The 18742-nt window shown below is 32.1% G+C and overlaps 1 protein-coding gene across 7 annotated transcripts in view; it reads left to right on the forward strand.

The window, feature by feature from the left end:
* VPS13C (vacuolar protein sorting 13 homolog C) overlaps positions 1-18742 on the forward strand; it is a 164335-nt gene that overhangs the window by 108972 nt on the left and 36621 nt on the right. For all 7 annotated transcript variants that reach the window (XR_012486976.1, XM_074294924.1, XM_074294925.1 and 4 more), the window contains 9 exons: positions 1122-1243; positions 1478-1772; positions 2402-2791; positions 10078-10182; positions 11120-11284; positions 13980-14108; positions 14372-14505; positions 14816-14942; positions 17636-17871. Coding sequence is in view for 6 of the 7 variants with exons in the window: in XM_074294924.1 (XP_074151025.1) it covers positions 1122-1243; positions 1478-1772; positions 2402-2791; positions 10078-10182; positions 11120-11284; positions 13980-14108; positions 14372-14505; positions 14816-14942; positions 17636-17871 (1703 nt within the window). In the remaining variant the exon portion in view is untranslated. The remainder of the gene's footprint in view (positions 1-1121; positions 1244-1477; positions 1773-2401; positions 2792-10077; positions 10183-11119; positions 11285-13979; positions 14109-14371; positions 14506-14815; positions 14943-17635; positions 17872-18742) is intronic.

Below are 18742 nucleotides of genomic sequence, written 5' to 3' on the forward strand. Positions count from 1 at the left end.
GTTTGTGATTACATTTTTCGAGAAATTAGAAGAGAATATTAGAAAACACTCAAAAAGCTTTTGTATATTTGTTTTACTTCTTTTATCTTATTTTGAAGTACGTTAGTGTTTAAATAATGGTTTCTGATTTCTTACTATTGGGAAAACTTAAAAAAATTTTTTACCACGTTATCTCCTTTTCTAAATTATTCATGCTATTCATTATGCATCATTATAAGTAAGCATTTTCTTTTGAAAAGATGTAAAATAATGATACCTAATGTGGTATCTCAGACTATAAAGGTAATAAATATAAATATGAAGTTATACCACTTTGTGTTTTAGAAATCTGGGCAGTTCTGTCTCTTCTTCTTCTCATTCTCTACTGTTCATCATCCTTCCATACCCTTTAATAGTCAGTGTCTGTCAAATCAGTGTCTCTCCCTCCCTCCCTCCATTCCTCTCTGCTTCCCTCCCTCCCTCCCCCCCTCTCTTCTCCTTCTCTATTATAGACACTTAATAAAAGTTGATTTATTGACCTGTAACTGTCTATACATCTTTATTTCTTATATTTTAAATTGAGCATATCCAAAATCTTCCTTGAAAACTGCTTCATCTTTCCATCCATTGTTTCTTTTCATGACAGCATCATCATCCTGGTAACCCAGGCAGTGTTCATATTTCTCTTTTCCCTTCTTCACTATCCCTAGTTCCATTCAATCATTTGCTAAGTGTTCTTAATTTTGTTTTTGCACTCAGATTCATACCCTTTCTTTCCACTCCCATTGCAACCATTCTAATCATGACTCTCAGTAACTCTTTCCAGGTAGTTTTAGTAACTTCTTAACTAATAGAAACATGGGAGGGGACGAAGCCTGTAAAGATATTGGGAACAAGAAACCATTTTTCTTAAATATTAATGATTACTTAAAATGGATAAACACTTGAAAGGTAACGTAGTCTGTCCTCAAGCACTGGTTCAGAAATGTTTTGAATAGTTTAATTTTATTTCCTTTATATTAATGCTTTCAATTTCAAGAAAGTATTTTTTCCCCAGTAGAAATTTTGAAAGCAACAGTAGACAAGTTAAATTTTGAGGGTGATATTTCATTTAATAATGCATATGTCTTTTTGTTTCATAGATCAAGAACCATTTCTCTATTCCATTTACTATCTATAAATTTGTTAAGACTGCTAAGTTACTGGAACCCATTGGAACAGCCAAACCTGAAGAGGAATTCCATGTTCCTTTAGATTCATATAGGTAGATTTTGACTTAATATATAGAAATTTAAAATATATGTTTTGAACTTCATGAATTTTTTTAAAGTTAATTTCTTCCGACTAGGAATGCAGCTTCAAAATTTGACGTTAAGACTTATTTTCATTGATTATGCATTTATTTGCATCTCATTTTAATACTGTTAACATTTAAGAAGATATATTTTTTGTTTCTGATTTCTTTAAAGTTTTTTTTTACCTATTAACTTTTCCACAGATGTCAACTATTTATTCAGCCAACTGGAATTTTGAAGGGTCAGTTTAAAGAATCAACAACCTATATTTCTTGGAAGGAGGAGCTTCATAGAAGCAATGAAGTCAGGTGCATTCTGCAGTGCCCATCAACTGAAATCAACTTCCTACCATTGATAGTAAACACAGTTGCTGTTCCTGATGAATTAAGTTATATTTCTACTCATGGGGAAGATTGGGATCCAGCATACATTATTCATCTTTATCCATCACTAATTTTAAGGAATTTGCTTCCATATTCTCTAAGATATTTACTTGAGGTATGATTCTTATATATTGTTTAGCTAATATTGTTACATGTAGATGAAATCAGTTTTAAATAGCAATAGCATATAAGTATATAAGCATACATTGCCATAAGTTATTAAGATAATATAATCATCTAGCAATCTATCACTCTACTGATCTATTCCTATCTATTTACCTATTTATCTATATGCATACAATACATAGAAAATAACAATGAAATGTGTTTATTTTTTGGAGATTTTTTGAGAGTTAACTGCTACTAACTTCAGTTGACACTCCTCTAAATCCATACTTCTTCAGTTACTCATGGCCTTCTTTTCTTCATGTTTTTCTTAGCTCAGTGGAATTTTAAGTTTTAGAGGACCAAGTTATTTACTATCTCATTTCATCCTTGATATAATAAGCAAAGTTAATACAGTTGTTATTATAATTCTTCTTTGGTAAAATAGAAAACTAAGGTGTTGTTAGATAAAATGATATATTTTAAATTATACATTTATTGTATTTAATGAAAGAAAATTATAGCTTAGCTACCTTATTATTCTGTCTGCTTATTATTCTTCCTTTATCAAAATAGCTAAGGGTCAACAATACTTGGCATGCAGTGCTTAGTATATAATTATCAAAATTTTGTTTTTAGGGAACTGCAGATACTCATGAACTATCAGAAGGTAGTACTGCCGATGTTCTTTATTCAAGAATAAATGGAGAAATTATGGAATTAGTTTTGATGAAGTACCAGGGCAAAAACTGGAATGGACATTTTCGTATACAAGATACACTACCTGAATTCTTTCTTGTGTGTTTTACATCGGACTCCACAGAAGTGATGACAGTAGACTTATCAATACATGTTAGGAGAATTGGCAGTCGTATGATACTGTCTGTTTTTAGTCCCTACTGGCTCATCAATAAAACTTCTCGTGTTCTTCAGTATCATGCAGAGGATATACATGTGAAGCATCCAGCTGACTATAGGGACATTATTTTATTTTCTTTCAAGAAGAAGAATATTTTTAGTAAAAATAAGGTATGCTTTCATTAATGTCAGAGATTATAATGGTTACATTCTCAGTTATAACATAAAGATTTAGAGAATTACTTAGCCTCCCAATCTTATGCTTACCTATTGACTCTGTATCCCAGAGTAAGCTGGGAATCATACCATTAAGAGCTAGCATGGACTGTCAAGGAGGCTTTTTTAAAAAATTTAATATCCCACAGAGCTTCCAAGGTTAAAGTATTTTGATTTAAGAAGTCACAGGGATTAGCTGTACCAAATCTAAAATTATATTATAAAGTAGTGGTTACCAAAACCATTTGGTATTGGCTAAGAAATAGACTAGTTGATCAGTGGAATAGGTTAGGTTCAAAGGACAAAATAGTCAATAATTTTAACAATCTAGTGTTTCACAAACCCAAAGACCCCAACTTTTGGGATAAGAATTCACTGTTTGACAATAACTGCTGGGAAAATTGGAAATTAGTATGGCAAACACTAGGCATTGATCCATATTTAACACCGTACACCAAGATAAGATCAAAATGGGTTCATGACCTAAACATAAAGAATGAGATTATAAATAAATTAGAGGAACATAGGATAGTTTACATCACAGACCTGTGGAAGAGGAAGAACTTTATGTCCAAAAAAGAACTAGAGATCATTATTGATCACAAAGTAGAAAACTTTGATTATATCAAATTGAAAAGTTTTTGTACAAACAAAACTAATGCAGATAAGATTAGAAGGGAAACAATAAACTAGGAAAATATTTTTACAGTTAAAAGTTCGGATAAAGGCCTCATTTCCAAAATATATAGAGAATTTACTCTAATTTATAAGAAATCAATCCATTCTCCATTTGATAAATGGTCAAATGATATAAACAGACAATTATCAGATGAAGAAATTGAAACTATTTCTAGCCATATGAAAACATACTCCAAGTCATTATTAATCAGAGAAATGCAAATTAAGGCAACTCTGAGATACTACTATATTCCTGGCAGATTAGCTAGGATGACAGGAAAAGATGATGCTGAATGTTGGAGGGGATGTGGGAAAATAGGGACACTGATGCATTGTTGATAGAATTATGAGAATTATGAACAAATCCAACTATTCTGGAGAGATTCTGGAACTATTCTCAAAAAGTTACCATACCCTTTTATTCAGCAATGCTACTACTGGGCTTATATCCCAAAGAGATCTTAAAGAAAGGAAAGGAACCTGTATGTGCAAGAATGTTTGTGGCAGCCCTCTTTGTAGTGACCAGAAACTGGAAACTTGAGTGGATGCCTATCAATTGGAGAATGGCTGAATAAATTGTGGTATATGAATGTTATGGAATATTATTGTTCTAAAAGAAATGACCAGCAGGATGATTTCAGAAAGGCCTGGAGAGACTTACATGAACTGATGCTGAGTGAAATGAGCAGGACCAAGAGATCATTATATACTTCAACAACAATACTGTATGATGATCAATTCTGATGGACATGGCCCTCTTCAATAATGAGATGAACCAAATCAGCTCCATTTGTTCAATAATGGATAGAACCAGCTACACTCAGTGAAAGAACTCTGGGAAATGAGTGTGAACCATTACATAGCATTTCCAATCCCTCTATTTTTGTCCATTTTTTGATTTTTGATTTTTTGATATTTGATTTTTTTTTATTTCCTTCACAGGTTAAGTGTACATTATTTCAAAGTCCAATTCTTCTTGTGCAGCAAAATAACTGTATGGATATGTATACATATATTGTATTTAACATATACTTTAACATATTTAACATGTATTGTTCTACCTGTCATCTGGGAAAGGGGGTGGGGGGAAGGAGGGAGAAAATTGGAATAAAAGATTTTGCAATTGTCAATGCTGAAAAATTACCCATGCATATATCTTGTAAATAAATAAAAAAGAAATTATACAATCAAAAGCAAACAAACAAATAAATAATTGAATTTTTTAAAAAAAGAAGTCACAGGGATGATGACTAGAACCATAGGATGATTATGAGAGTGCTATTTGGATTATCATTCCTAGATCAAGAAATTAAAAACAAAGGAATGTTTATGGGAAAGATGAGGATTTCAGAAAGCTTGCCTGGAAGATGTTTGTATAGTGTCTGCTAGTAATCTCATTGATTGGAGTGTCTAAGATCAATCATAGCAAGCCTTTTCCCTTTTTCATAGGACATATCTTTCATATCTTCCACAGGTCTTCTCTTTCCTAGTCCCTTCATTTTATCCATGTAAAAGATATCAAGACCCTTTGCTAAGTAGGCACTCTTAGATTTATCTGGCTCTCAAAATGTGGTATTAGTATCCAAATGTAATGTTCCATATATGAATTTGCCAGGGCTGAATCCAGCCTTTGTGGTCTGTACTTCTTTTATAATGCAATCTAATAAGGTTTCATTAACTTTTTTGACTCTTATATCATGATATCAATTGATATTGATATTGTAGCCTACTAAAACCCTGATTTTTTTTTTGAAATTTCAGTCTAGCTTTATTATCCCATATTGTATTAGCGAATTTGAATTTTTGAGCCAAATGTAAGACCATGGTTTTCCCTATTAAATTTAATCTCTTTGGCATTGGCACAATGATGTAGTCAGCCAATATATTTTTGGATCCTCTTCTCCAGTGCATTAACTATGCTTTTGAGATTTGTATCATCTGTAAAAGTATACTTTCTATTCTTTTATCCAAAACATCACTCGAAAATTGATTGATTGATTGATTTACTTATTCGCTTGTTCACTTATTTATTTTTATTATACTTTTTTATTTACAAAACACATGCATGGGTAATTTTTCATCACTGACCCTTGTGAAACTTTCTGTTCTGACTTTTTCCCTCCTTCCGCCCCCTTCCCCAGGTGGCAGGCAATCCAAATATGTTAAATATGTTAAAGTATATGTTAAATACAATACATGTATACATATTTAGACACCTTTCTTGCAGCATGAGAAAAATTGGATTTTGAAAGAATGTAAAAGTAACCTGGAAAGGAAAATAAAAATGCAAGCAAACATTAACAGAGTGGAAATGCTATGTTGTGGTCCATACTAATTTCCCATAGTTCTTTCTCTGGGTGTAGCTGGTTCTCTTCATTACTAAACGATTGGAACTGATTTGAATCATCTCACTGTTGAAGAGGGCCACGTCCATCAGAATTATCATCATACAGTATTGTTGTTGAAGTATATAATGATTTTCTGGTCCTCTCATTTCCCTCAGCATCAGTTCATGTAAGTCTCTCCAGGCCTTTCTGAAATCCTCCTGTTGGTCATTTCTTACAGAACAACAATATTCCATAACATTCATATACCACAATTTGTTCAGCCATTCTCCAATTGATGGACATCCACTCAATTTCCAGTTCCTGCCCACTGTAAAGAGAGCTGTTACAAACATTCTTGCACATGTGGGTTCCTTTCCCTCCTTTAAGATTTCTTTGGGATATAAGCCTAATAGTAACACTGCTAGGTCAAAGGGTATGCACAGTTTGCTAACTTTTTGAACATAGTTCCAAATTGCTCTCCAGAATGGTTGGATTCTTTCACAACTCCACCAACAATGTATTAGTGTCCCAGTTTTCCCACATCCCCTCCAACATTCTGCATTATCTTTCCCTGTCATTCTAGCCAATCTGACAGGTGTGTAGTGGTATCTCAGAGTTGTCTTAATTTGCATTTCTCTGATCAATAAGGATTTAGAACATCTTTTCATATGACTAGAAATAGTTTCTATTTCTTCATCTGAAAATTATCTGTTTATATGCTTTGCCCATTTATCAATTGGAGAATGGCTTGATTTCTTATAAATTTGAATCAATTCTCTACATATTTTGGAAATGAGGTCTTTATCAGAACCTTTGATTGTAAAAATTTTCTTGTCTGCATTAGTTTTGTTTGTACAAAAACTTTTTAACTTGATATAATCAAAATTTTCTATTTTTGTGATCAATAATGATTTCTAGTTCTTCTTTAGTCACAAATTCCTTCCTCCTCCACAGGAGGAGAGGTAAACTATCTTATGTTCTTCTAATTTATTTATTATCTTATTCTTTATGCCTAAATCATGGACCTATTTTGACCTTATCTTAGTGTACAGTGTTAAGTGTGGGTCATTATTTGAAATTTTAAACATCAGAGAGCTAATGATAGATCTTTGTGTACTCACTTTGTAACTTTCTTCAAAGTAGGCACCACATTATTAATAAATATTCTTTGTGATCCAGCCATTCAATCAGTTCCAAATCCATTTAGTTACTGAAATCTACTTCTTTCCATCTTGTTCATAAAAACAAGTCTGATACCTTGGAAAGACCTTGGTCAAACCATCTAAAATTGTGTAGGACCTTCCCTCCAGAAACTGTTCTGCTGACCCCAAATTTGGCATGTCCAAATCTGAAAACTGGGTCTTGATGGTATGATTACTGGTCTTATAAATTCTGAGGATAGTCTGAGGGTCTACTTTTTTCTTTTTATTTACAACTATTATTTTGGGTTTTTTTCTCTTGGCAAAAGTCTAGCATTCTTCCCTTCTATTTCAAGTCTCCTTACCCCAGTCCCTGTTACAAATATGTGTAGTCAAGCAGTGACCATGTCCAAAAAAACAAATCTTTCATTTTTCACTCCAAGTTTGTTGCATCTGTCAGGTATCATATTTGCTCATTAGTCCTCCAAACCATGTTGGACGTAGACTGATCATAGTCTTTAATTCTTTGAAAATTGTTTGTCTTTACCATGTTGTGTCACTATAAATTGTTCTCCTGGTTCTGTTCCCTTTACTTTGCCTCATTTCATACAATTTTTTTTTTCACGTTTTCACATTCATTTACAGTTTCTTTCATAGCACAATTTAGATGTTGAATTTGTTTAATTATTTTGTAAGCAAAATCTCAAATTCATTTTCTTTGCCATGTCTAAAAAGACCTATGAGTATTTTTGTCATGTTTAGAGGATTTTTTTTTTTTTGGATTGGGATTAAGTTCTACTTTAATCTGCCCTTCCTCTGTCTCTTTTTCCCCTTTCCTCCTATTCTTTCTGTAGCTGGCTCTGTGCATGTTGCATGTGTGTGCCCATGGGTGCAAGTATACACACATATGTATATACATGCTCACATGTGTGCATGTGAGTGTGTATTCCCTTTGGCCACTTCAGATGAGAATTAGGCTCATTCCAGTACCACCCTTCCCTAAAATTACTCTCTCTTCTTCCCGCTCCTGGACCTATGTCCCAGGGTGTTCCTCTTTCCCTATTTTTCTCTTCTTCTTCAAAGATCATAAAGACATAATAGAACCACTCCCATACTTCATCTAATTAGACTTTCTCATTGAGCCCAATAATAGTGTTCTGAATGGACATATGTAACATCTCCCCATATTTGAATGTTGTCAGTTTATCCTTTAGTCCTTTATAATTGTATGTGTTAATAACATTTTTTTCTTGACTTATTTTATGTTTCTTGTATAGATTTTATTATCTAATCTGTCACTCTTTAATTTTAGTGGATTTTAAAATACATTTTCATTCAAAGTCATAAATTCAGTATGCTTTTCCCCCTGTCTCTAAAATTCCCCAAGTTTTTTTTTTCTTTCATTGTAAACACAATAGTACGTTTTTTCTTTAATTTTTTTTAAGGTGACCCTGTTTGCACTGGTTTTCTTTTTCTATTCTGATCCCCTCTTTTTGTGATCCTTTTTTTTCTTTCAGGGCTTTGTTTATTTGTTCCTCTTTCCTGCTGTTTTTTGGTTATAAATTTTCTTCCTCTTTTATCTTCTCAGTCAGGTAGACTCCTCCTTCATTTCATTTGTTTCACATAGTGCTGTTCATTAACTTTTTAGAATTTTTTAATTTTTTTCCACCCTTTCCCTAGAAGGATTTCTTTCACTTTCTTCATTGTTCATCTTTTCTTTTTGTTTACTCTAGACCCTCACTCCATTCTTAGATTCATGATTCTTACAATCATCTGGTCTCTTGTCTTTTCTCTGTATTCTTTATATAATCAAAGTATCCAAGATATTCATTCTAGGCTCTGTCCTCTTAGATGCCACCGCTTTGTTGGATTTACCTTTTGAATTTCACTTTTCCATTGTGCCTCACTGTCAGAAGTGTCAATTATTGCAAGTATCAGAGGGAATATTGATCCATAGTAGAGTTCTTTGCTCTCCCAGACATTGATCTATGCTCTCCCTAATTGATTTTCCCCCTGCCTTTGCTTGGGAATCTTACTCTGTTTGTGTTCTACTCCTTGAAATGCCAGTTGCTCCCCAGGGGTTCCAACTCCTCCTTTCTCAAGAAATATTTTTTTCTGTTTTTCAGATTTTTTTTAATATCCAAATCTTCTATGTCTTATCCATTTTTAAGGCACTAATTTCCCTTCATTCATAGGAGCATTCATTAGTTGAACCCTTTCTTAACTCTCAAATAAAGCCTTCTTTCTTTTTCTCCCTTTTTAAAACATATTTTTTCTATTCTGCGCATTATTTTTGCTGTGTAGGACATAAATTTTGCTCTCATAATTTTCATTTCTCTTTCAACACTTGAAACAGTTTGTGGTGGTGTTCCACAGTTTCCACAAATTCCAGAGTTCTCTTGTCTCTTCAAATATTTACTTCTTTTCCTTCATTTTGCATTTTTCATAAAGGCCAAATTTGTTTACTACATCTGGAAGCTATATTTCCTTCTGTTGTCACTATTTTTTCTAGCTAACTTATCTACTTTTAAGGCCTTGAAATTATTTTTCCCTGAAATTTTTGGTAATTTCAGTCACTCCCCCCATCTTCACTCCTTTCTTATTTTCCTCATCATTTGCTTCCTGACTCCTTCTCTTCTGATTGTGCTTTCCTAAAGATCTGCATCTCAGATTCCTCTCATGCTGGGCAACTCATGGTTCACCAACCTTGGTCTTTATGCCAACTGACTTTGCCTGTAGTTATGTAGCACGAGGTTTTCAAAACATTTAACATGTTTTGAATTTTATCATCATGCTAGCTTTGTAAGTAGGTTTTAGTTATCAGTTAAATTTACATCATTTTTTATATCATCATTTACATCATTTATAGATAAGGAAATTGAAGTTTAGAAGTTTTCTGTTATTTTTCTGAGTTAGAGAATTTCCCATAGCGTAAGGTTATTTGATTCTCTTTTGTCTATTTTTCTATATGACCTAGTTCCATAACTTCACAGAATTTGGGGGTAACAAGGAAAAATGCTTAATAATATATCACCAACTAAAATTGATGCAATATCAACCAATTTTTAAATAATATGATATATATTCTCTGGTGCAGGTACAATTAAGAATTTCAACTAGCGCCTGGTCCAATAGTTTTTCATTGGACACAGTAGGAAGTTATGGTTGTGTAAAATGTCCTGCCAATAATATGGAATATCTGGTAAGATGCTACATGTTTTATTAATTTTATCTTCTCTTCACATTTACAAAAATGGTAGTAATCTACTGTTCCTGATAGTATTTTCCAAACTTGATATCTGGATAATCAGTATTTTATGTGGATTACCTTATTCTCTGGTCATGTCTTTGTCTCTAAGTCATTGGCTACACTGGTCAATTTTTAGAATATTGTAATTGAACTGTTCTTATACTCATTTAAACTGATTTTTATTTAATGTTTGAAATTCCTTCAATTTTTTGCTATAGTGATAGGGTGTTAGAAAAGGCAAATATCATCTTTAATTTTTACAAAATTTATTCACAGAGTTGGCAGTATAGACAAAATGTATCAAAATTAGCAACTATTTTGATATTTATTGAAATTTCATAATTAAAAATGGTAATACTATATTGTCATGTGTCATGATTTTTATAATATCTAAAATTATTTATATATTTAAGTTTATTTTAAATATATAAATTACTTAAATACATTTAAATTTTATATTTAAATTATATTTAATATATTTTTAAAATTATTTTAATTTATATTTTAAGTAACATTTTATTTATATTTAAAATTATGCTTAAAATTGATATTTAAAATTTCATATTTAAAAATTAAGGAATAAGAGTTCAAAAATTATTTTTATCTGTACTTAATGCACTCGTTTGCTATTGATTAGGGAAATTATACTTTTTGAATTGACTGCCAGTGATGTCAGAGAGAAAGGACAATATTTTGGATACTCAATTTAAATGCTTAATTTAAAATGCTTGATCTAAAGTTATTAAAAAAATATATGCAGCATTAAAATAATAATAGCCATGAAAAATTTTAAATAATCTTAATTTGAATTCTAAGATGTCTTTTTTTGTTGGTGTTTAATTAAAATAGGTGGGGTAAAGTATGGTACTTACCTGTTTTCCTTTCCTAGGTTGGAGTTAGCATCAAAATGAGTAGTTTTAATCTAACAAGGATTGTTACGCTGACTCCTTTCTTTACTATTGCCAATAAGTCTTCAATGGAATTAGAAGTTGGAGAAATTGCACCTGATGGCTCATTACCGACAAATAAATGGAGCTATATAGCCTCTTCTGAGGTAAAATATTTCATTATTATTATTATAAATGATTTTTCTAATAAATGATGGTATGTATGTATATATATGTAGGAAATGCATTTGTACTTAGAAAATACTTTTCTCTTTGTCCTTTGAGAGCCACAATGGCACTCTCTTTACAGATTTCTATATAAAGTCCAACAGCTTTGAAAAGGTTTTTTCCTTTTATATTATAAAAATGTATATTATTCATAGATGTGACATATTGATAATATTTACTCACAACACAATTTAACCAGATATTGAAGGAACAAATATTGAACACTTTCTGCACTCAATAGATGTAAAAGAAGTTGTGTCAGCATTCCCATTAAGGTGATAAGACTTCCACACAGGAAACACCTCAGCAGTACAATAATGTTATAAGAACTATTAAGATATGAAGCATAAATGGTCAGAGCATTTGAGGCTCTCTTATTTTGCAGAAACTCTGAAACTCAGGGAAATAAAGAAACTCATCAAGAATAATAAAGTTCAGGGGAATTCAAAGAAGGAAAAAAAATCACTGTGGGTTGGAATGGCTAGAAGAAGGGAGACCTTGGCCTGAACCTGGAAAGGGAAGAAGAGGATTTGGAGATAAAAGTAATAGTTTGTGTTGTTTGAATATTAGGGAAAATAAAGCTAAGAATTAATTTAGGCCTTGGTATTTTGGGAAAAATAAGTCAACATTAAGAAACAGATTTACATAGGGAGGAGAAAGAAGAAAAAGAAGGTTAAGTGATAACCTTGTTACATACTTAAAAGGATTAAGAGCTCATTCATAATAGATTTGCTGTTTCATGTGTAATCATCTTTTTTATTATGCCATGTTATGGAAATGCTTGTTTTATTCCATAACTTAAAAATAAAATGAACAAAAAATACTATGTTTTTGGAGAAAGATAATGAACTCTATTTGGGACATGTTGAATTTAAGATGTCTCTGGGACATACGGTTTGAGATGTCCAATAGGTATTTTGATGACATGATGATCTCTCTCTAGTTAGCTGGAATTTGGAGAGTGATATATAGAAATCATCTTCAGTGAGTTGATATGATCATTAAGTGACATAGAATAGACAAAAAAGAAAAAAGGATCAATGACAGTACCTTGGGGACATTCAGATTTAGTGGGCATAACAGGATAAAGATTTCGCAAAAGATGTTGACTGGGAGCAGACAGGGAGGAGTAGTGTCACAAAAAAGTCTAAAGTCCAGGAAAAGAACCATATTAAATGTATCAGATACTTCATGGAGTTCAGAATAGATTAGAATTAAAATAAGGACATTGCATGTTCAGATAATATATGATTGAAAACTTTGGAAAAAGAATTTTCATTTAAATCATTAGCTTTTAGAGGGTTTAGAAGAAAGTAAGAGGAGAAATAAGAGGCACCAAATATAGATTGCTTTCTTTAAGTATTTAAGATTGGGCTGAGAAATCTCAAGTGACTACTAGTAGTTGTTTTGATCAAATGAGAATTTTTTTAAGGATATGTAGACATATGGGTGTAGTTGTATGTAGTGAAGTAGGAACTAGTAGATAGAGATTTAAGATAAAACAGACAGTAGTGATAATAGTTGGGTGATCTTCTGAAGATGGAAATCAAGATATGTGCAGAAAGCTTGGCTTTGGCAAGGAAATGAGATAAGTCAGAACTTCAGGGACTATCTAGTGATGCAAGAATTCCTCTCTATTATCCAAAAGTTGTTATCATATCTTTTCTATTTTTTTTAATTTAAAGCTTTTTATTTTTCAAAACATATGCATGGACAATTCTTCAACATTAGCCCTTGCAAAACCTTATCTTCCAATCCCATCCTTTACCCCACGCCTTCCCTTAGATGGCAAGTAGTCTATTATATGTTAAACATGTTAAAATATATGTTAACTCCAATATATGCATACATATTTATACAATTATCGTGCTGCACAAGAGAAAAAGAGAAGCAAAATAAAATGCAAGCAAACAACAACAGAGTGAGAATGTTATGTTGTGTTCATATACCATAATTTATTCAGACATTCTCCAATTGATGGGCATTTACATAGTTTCCAGTTTCTGGCCACTACAAAGAGGGCTTCCATAAGTATTCTTGCATATACAGGTCTCTTTCACTCCTTTAAGGTCTTTTTGGGATATAAGCCCAGTAGAACCACTGCTGGGTCAAAGGGTATGCACAGTTTGACAACTTTTTGAGCATAGTTCCAAACTGCTCTTCAGAATGGTTGGATCCATTCACAACTCCACCAACAATGCATCAGTGTTCCAGTTTTCCCACATCCCCTCCAACATTTGTCATTATCTTTTCCTGTCATTTTAGCATCTGAAAGGTGTGTAGTATACCTTTTCTTTACAGCAGAGGATTTTCACCTTTTTTTGTGTCATGGGACCAAAATTATGGACTATTTCTCAGAATCATGTTTCTAAATGAATAAAATAAATACATAGATAGAAGTACATAAAAATACAAAGGAAATATATCAGAATTCAGTTACCAAGATATTCATGGACCTCACATTAGGAATCTTTGTTTAAAAATATATAATAAAGTAAAATCCCTTAAGACATCCAGTTTTATTTTGGTTTAGTTGTGATTTTGGAGATATACAAAGTCTTAGAAAACTAATATAGCTTCTTTAAGTTTAAAATGCCAGGTGAACAAACTAATAGGCATCTTTTGTATTTTCAGTGTCTTCCATTTTGGCCTGAAAATTTATCAGGCAAACTTTGTGTGCGTGTGGTGGGCTGTGAAGGATCCTCCAAGCCATTCTTTTATAATCAACAAGATAATGGCACTTTATTGAGCTTAGAAGAACTGGTAAGATTTGACTTACTGTCAGACTGTCATCATTTTAAAAATTTCTTTAAAGATAACCTAGTGTGCTACTTTAAAATTTTTACTTGTATTCATTTTATGAAAATCTTATGGAATAGTGGTGAATAAATTAGAATCTGACAAGTGTTTGGGAAAAGGAAATTTTTATTTCAGAGCAAATGGTAACATTTTTTCCTTGAAAACTTTTTTTGAATTTAAATTGGATTAATTTTAATCATTTCTCATTCTTTCCTTCCCAATAATAGAATGGAGGTATCTTGGTAGATGTAAACATTGCTGAACATTCAACTGTGATAACCTTTTCTGATTATCATGAAGGATCTGCACCTGCCCTAATCATTAACCAAACACCGTGGGACATTCTTCAATATAAACAAAGGTATGTAAAGAGTTAATGGGAAATACACATTTCTTATAGCTGGATAGCTTTTACAAATTAAGTCTATTCATTTAAACATTTCTCTTCCTTTTCTTTCATTATCTGTTGAGTGAACATAATGAGAATATTATATTCTTGCAATATCTGATATCAGCTTGCATGATAATACTAAATAAATGATATAATAGGAATTATTAAAAAGCCTTGAAATGGGCAATTACTTGTAGTTTGAATTAATAGTATACATTTTATGTGTTTCTCCATTTTGGATTTTATCATTTTTCCTTTTTACTCTGTCTTTGTACTTTAGTGGATCACAGGAAGAAATGGTTTTACTACCCAGACAAGTACGACTCTTTGCTTGGGCAGATCCTACTGGCACCAAAAAACTAACATGGAGATATGCAGAAAATGTGGGAGAACATGACCTGTTAAAGGTATGACTTTAAAAGATATGTATGCTATTAAATGTAACCATTTTTAGATGTGAGGGAAATTGAATAGGGTGACTATACAAAGGCTTTACTTGCCATTTGATACTATGTGAATGATTTTAGTTTATATGAAGGAGATTTCCATTTATCTATTCATAAGCATTTCATTGTATACTAAGGTTAACAGTGTATTGGAAATAGAAGAAAAAAAATGATAGTTTAGCCTTTTAGTTTTATGTCTACAGATTAAAATTAAGAGAAATTTGAGGTGGACTGGTGGGTTAGAGGTAATTTTAAGACTATGTGAAAAGAAAATTTGGTGAAATATAAAGGTGTGTGATATCAGTGTAGTCCAAAATCATTTTCTTTGCATGAATTCTTAAAACGTATTGAAACTGCCTTCAAAATTGAATTAGTTTAAGGGTCTAAGGCTTAGGTAGTTGACAAGGACCAGCAGCAACAAAGGAAAACTTTAGTTTAGTCAAGACTATATCCTGGATGCATATTCTTTCTGAATGCCTTTCCCTTTCAATGGCTTAGTAAATCTTTTTATGTTAATTATTAAGCAGGTGTCTTTTTTCATTTCTGGCTTCAGGTGTACGTACCAGAGCTGCTAACCTGAGTCAAACTTTAGCCCACACACAATCAGAGTGTGTTTGACTCTAAGGTTCACATGATCAAAACAACCTAAGTTTGGTAGCTTAAAGGTCATTTTGACCAGTGCTTTTTCCCTCCCTTCCTCTTCCCTTTCTTCCCCTCCCCTTTCTTTCCCCCTTCTCCCTTACTTTTTCTCCCTTCCCCTTTCCCTCTTTCCCTTTTCACCTTTCCCCTTTCCCTTTCTCCTTTCTCTTTCCCTTTCCTTTCACAGATAATAAAACTAAGCCCTATGGAGATTAAGTGACTTTTCTGAATTTACATAGGTCTTGAGTACCTAAGTATTTGAATCCAGATCTCCTGCCTTCAAATCCAACACAGTTGAAACTGCATCACATTGCCACATTGTTTTTTGTTGGTATTGTTTTGTTTTTAGAATTCTTTCATAGTCAGTATTATATATGTTTCTAATAGCTTGCATTTGAAATATCCATTAAAAAAGCCAAAGTTTTTCATATATTTTTCAGGTTGATAAGAACTTTAACAATTAAGTCATTGTTCAATCCTTCAATTAATATAAGAATCCCATCTACAAAATCCCTCAAAATTGGTCATCCAATTTATGCTTAAATGTTTGTAAAAATGGGAATGAGTGTTCCTACAGCTAAGCAGCCCATTTCTTTGTTGAACTTGATGTTGAAATATTTTTTTCTCTGAAGAGAATTCCTATTATACCCTATTCCTATTAATTCCTATTATACCCTATCACACCCTACCACACCCTCTTATACTTCTAATAGTTGAAGACACTTCTTATAGTGTTTCTGCTCTTCTAGTAACTAAGAAGCAGATAGATAATACAGCAAATAGTGCCCTAGGCCTGGAGTCAGGAAAATCTGAATTGAAATCTAGCCTAATTTTAGGAGACTAGGCAAGTCACTTAACTTCTACATCAGTTTTCTTAAGTGTAAAATAGGAATAATAATAGTACTTATTTCCCAGAATTGTTATGTAAGCATCAAATGAAATTAAATTTGTAAAGCACTAAGCACAATACTTGATGTGTAGTGTAGGTACTTAATAAATGCTTTATTCCCTTTCCCTCATATTAAATATCCCAGGTCCTTCAACATTTCTACCTTCTTATGATTGAGATTCCTTACTATCCTGATTTCCCTCTTCTGCCAATTACTCTAGTTTGTTAAAGTATTTCTTAAAATGGGTTTGGAAATGAATACAGTATTTGAAATGTGGTCTGATGTGATTTAATTTCTTTTTTATAGTACTAAACTTTATTTTGAAATTTAAACAGAAATTGAAACAAAATTTCTATGCAAAGCAGTTGAACGGTTTTAAGTTTAGTTAGGTTAAGTTTATCATCAAAAACTACTACATAGCAGAATGCTTAAAAGAAATATGAACCATAATAGCTTAGATGAAGTTATTTTTGAAATGGTTTCTTACATTAATATCCCAATATGTGGCCATTACCTTAGCATCTGTAAATGTGTAAATAATAGAGTAAGAACAGGGTACAAAATCTTTTCTGTCCTATTGGAGTCCACACCAGTTCGTGCTCCTCGTTTTATGTTTTTTTTTTTTTTTTTTTTTAATACCACTAAGTGACTAGGTAATTCTGTTTATATTTCCTTCTCCATAAAAGTAAAATAAATGAACATCAAAGTGCTTTGATAAGTAAAACACTATGTCTCTATAATGTGGTATTTTATAGGAAATCTCCTGATGTAATTTGCTTAATTTCTTCCATTATTAATAATGGAAGTTTCTCATAATCATACTTTCTTTTTCCTTTTAAAATGGGTAGAAATGTGAAACATGGGAAAGAGTGTAGTACTTGAGATCAGGAAAAACCTAAGTTCAAATCCTGCTTCTTAAATTAACTAGGTAAATGAAAATTAAGTGACTACTCCTGAGCCAATGTTTGCTAATCCACAATATGTGTTTAATAATATTTATTGCATTGGATTGTTGCAATGATCTAACATAGTAATGCATCTAAAGTTGTTTGACAAACGTTAAAGCACTATACTGATGTCAGTTATTGTCATCCCTCATTTGCTTATTTTTTTCTGTTCTCTTAGGATGAATGTGGACAATTTCCATATGATGCAAATATTCAAGTCCACTGGGTATCATTCCTGGATGGACGCCAAAGAGTACTGCTTTTTACTGATGATGTTGCATTGGTTTCCAAAGCACGACAAGCAGAAGAAATGGAACAGGCTGATCAAGAGATAAATGTGTCACTTCATAGTCTTGGACTTTCACTGGTTAACAATGAAAATAAACAGGAAATATCGTATATTGGGATAACTAGGTATGGAAGAAGGAAAAAACATTATTAAAAGTTATTGAGTAGGAAATATTTGACAGATATATTTTGAGACACTTTTTTCCTGAATTTTAAATTCCTTTCCTGTAATCCTTGAGAGATTTATAATAGTGATGATGTCAGTTACTTCTTTTAGATCTCTTAAGTCAGTAGGTGCACATAGAAAAGGTTGGGACAAAGAAACTAAATTTGAGATTTCATGTCATGGAGAACTTCTAGATGAAGAGACTCCTGATACCAAGGCAAGATAGCATCTTTTCTACAATTCACAGTTGCTAAAAACGTGAGAGGCACAATTCTATAAGCAGGGTTATTTATACAGCTAATTTGTGTCAGAGGTGTGAATTCAACCCAAGTCCTCCAAATTTTAAGCCCAACTTTACATTGTGTCAGGCTCCCTCTCAACCCCCCCAAAAATGGTTCTATTATTTTTTTAAACCTGCTTTAATAGTAAAGTATTTTAGGAGTGAGTTGCTATTTGAGAAACATAAAATGTAATCAATCATATTGATTCTTTTACTGGATATAGTAAGATATTTTAGATAATTGCAAGAGTTTAGACATTACAAAAATCAAAGTTCTGTTTGTGCCATAAATTTAATAAAGATTTTGGCTTTTAAAGACCTTTTGCTTTTAAAGCTCCTTTTCCCCACCCACTTAGTACTTTAGCAGAAGCTCAATCTGAAATGACTGCCAATGTGCATTTTATGCAAAGAATTACTTTTTGGTCTTTCATAAGAAAATATGCAGGATGGAAAGGCAATATTTTAAAAACTGTGATGTATTTTGTATAAGTAATTTTCCTTAATGTTCTTATATTAAAGAAAAATAAATTCTCTCTTTATTGAATTGTTCC

This window comes from Sminthopsis crassicaudata, chromosome 2 (genome assembly GCF_048593235.1).
Source record: "Sminthopsis crassicaudata isolate SCR6 chromosome 2, ASM4859323v1, whole genome shotgun sequence".
NCBI lineage: Eukaryota > Metazoa > Chordata > Mammalia > Dasyuromorphia > Dasyuridae > Sminthopsis > Sminthopsis crassicaudata.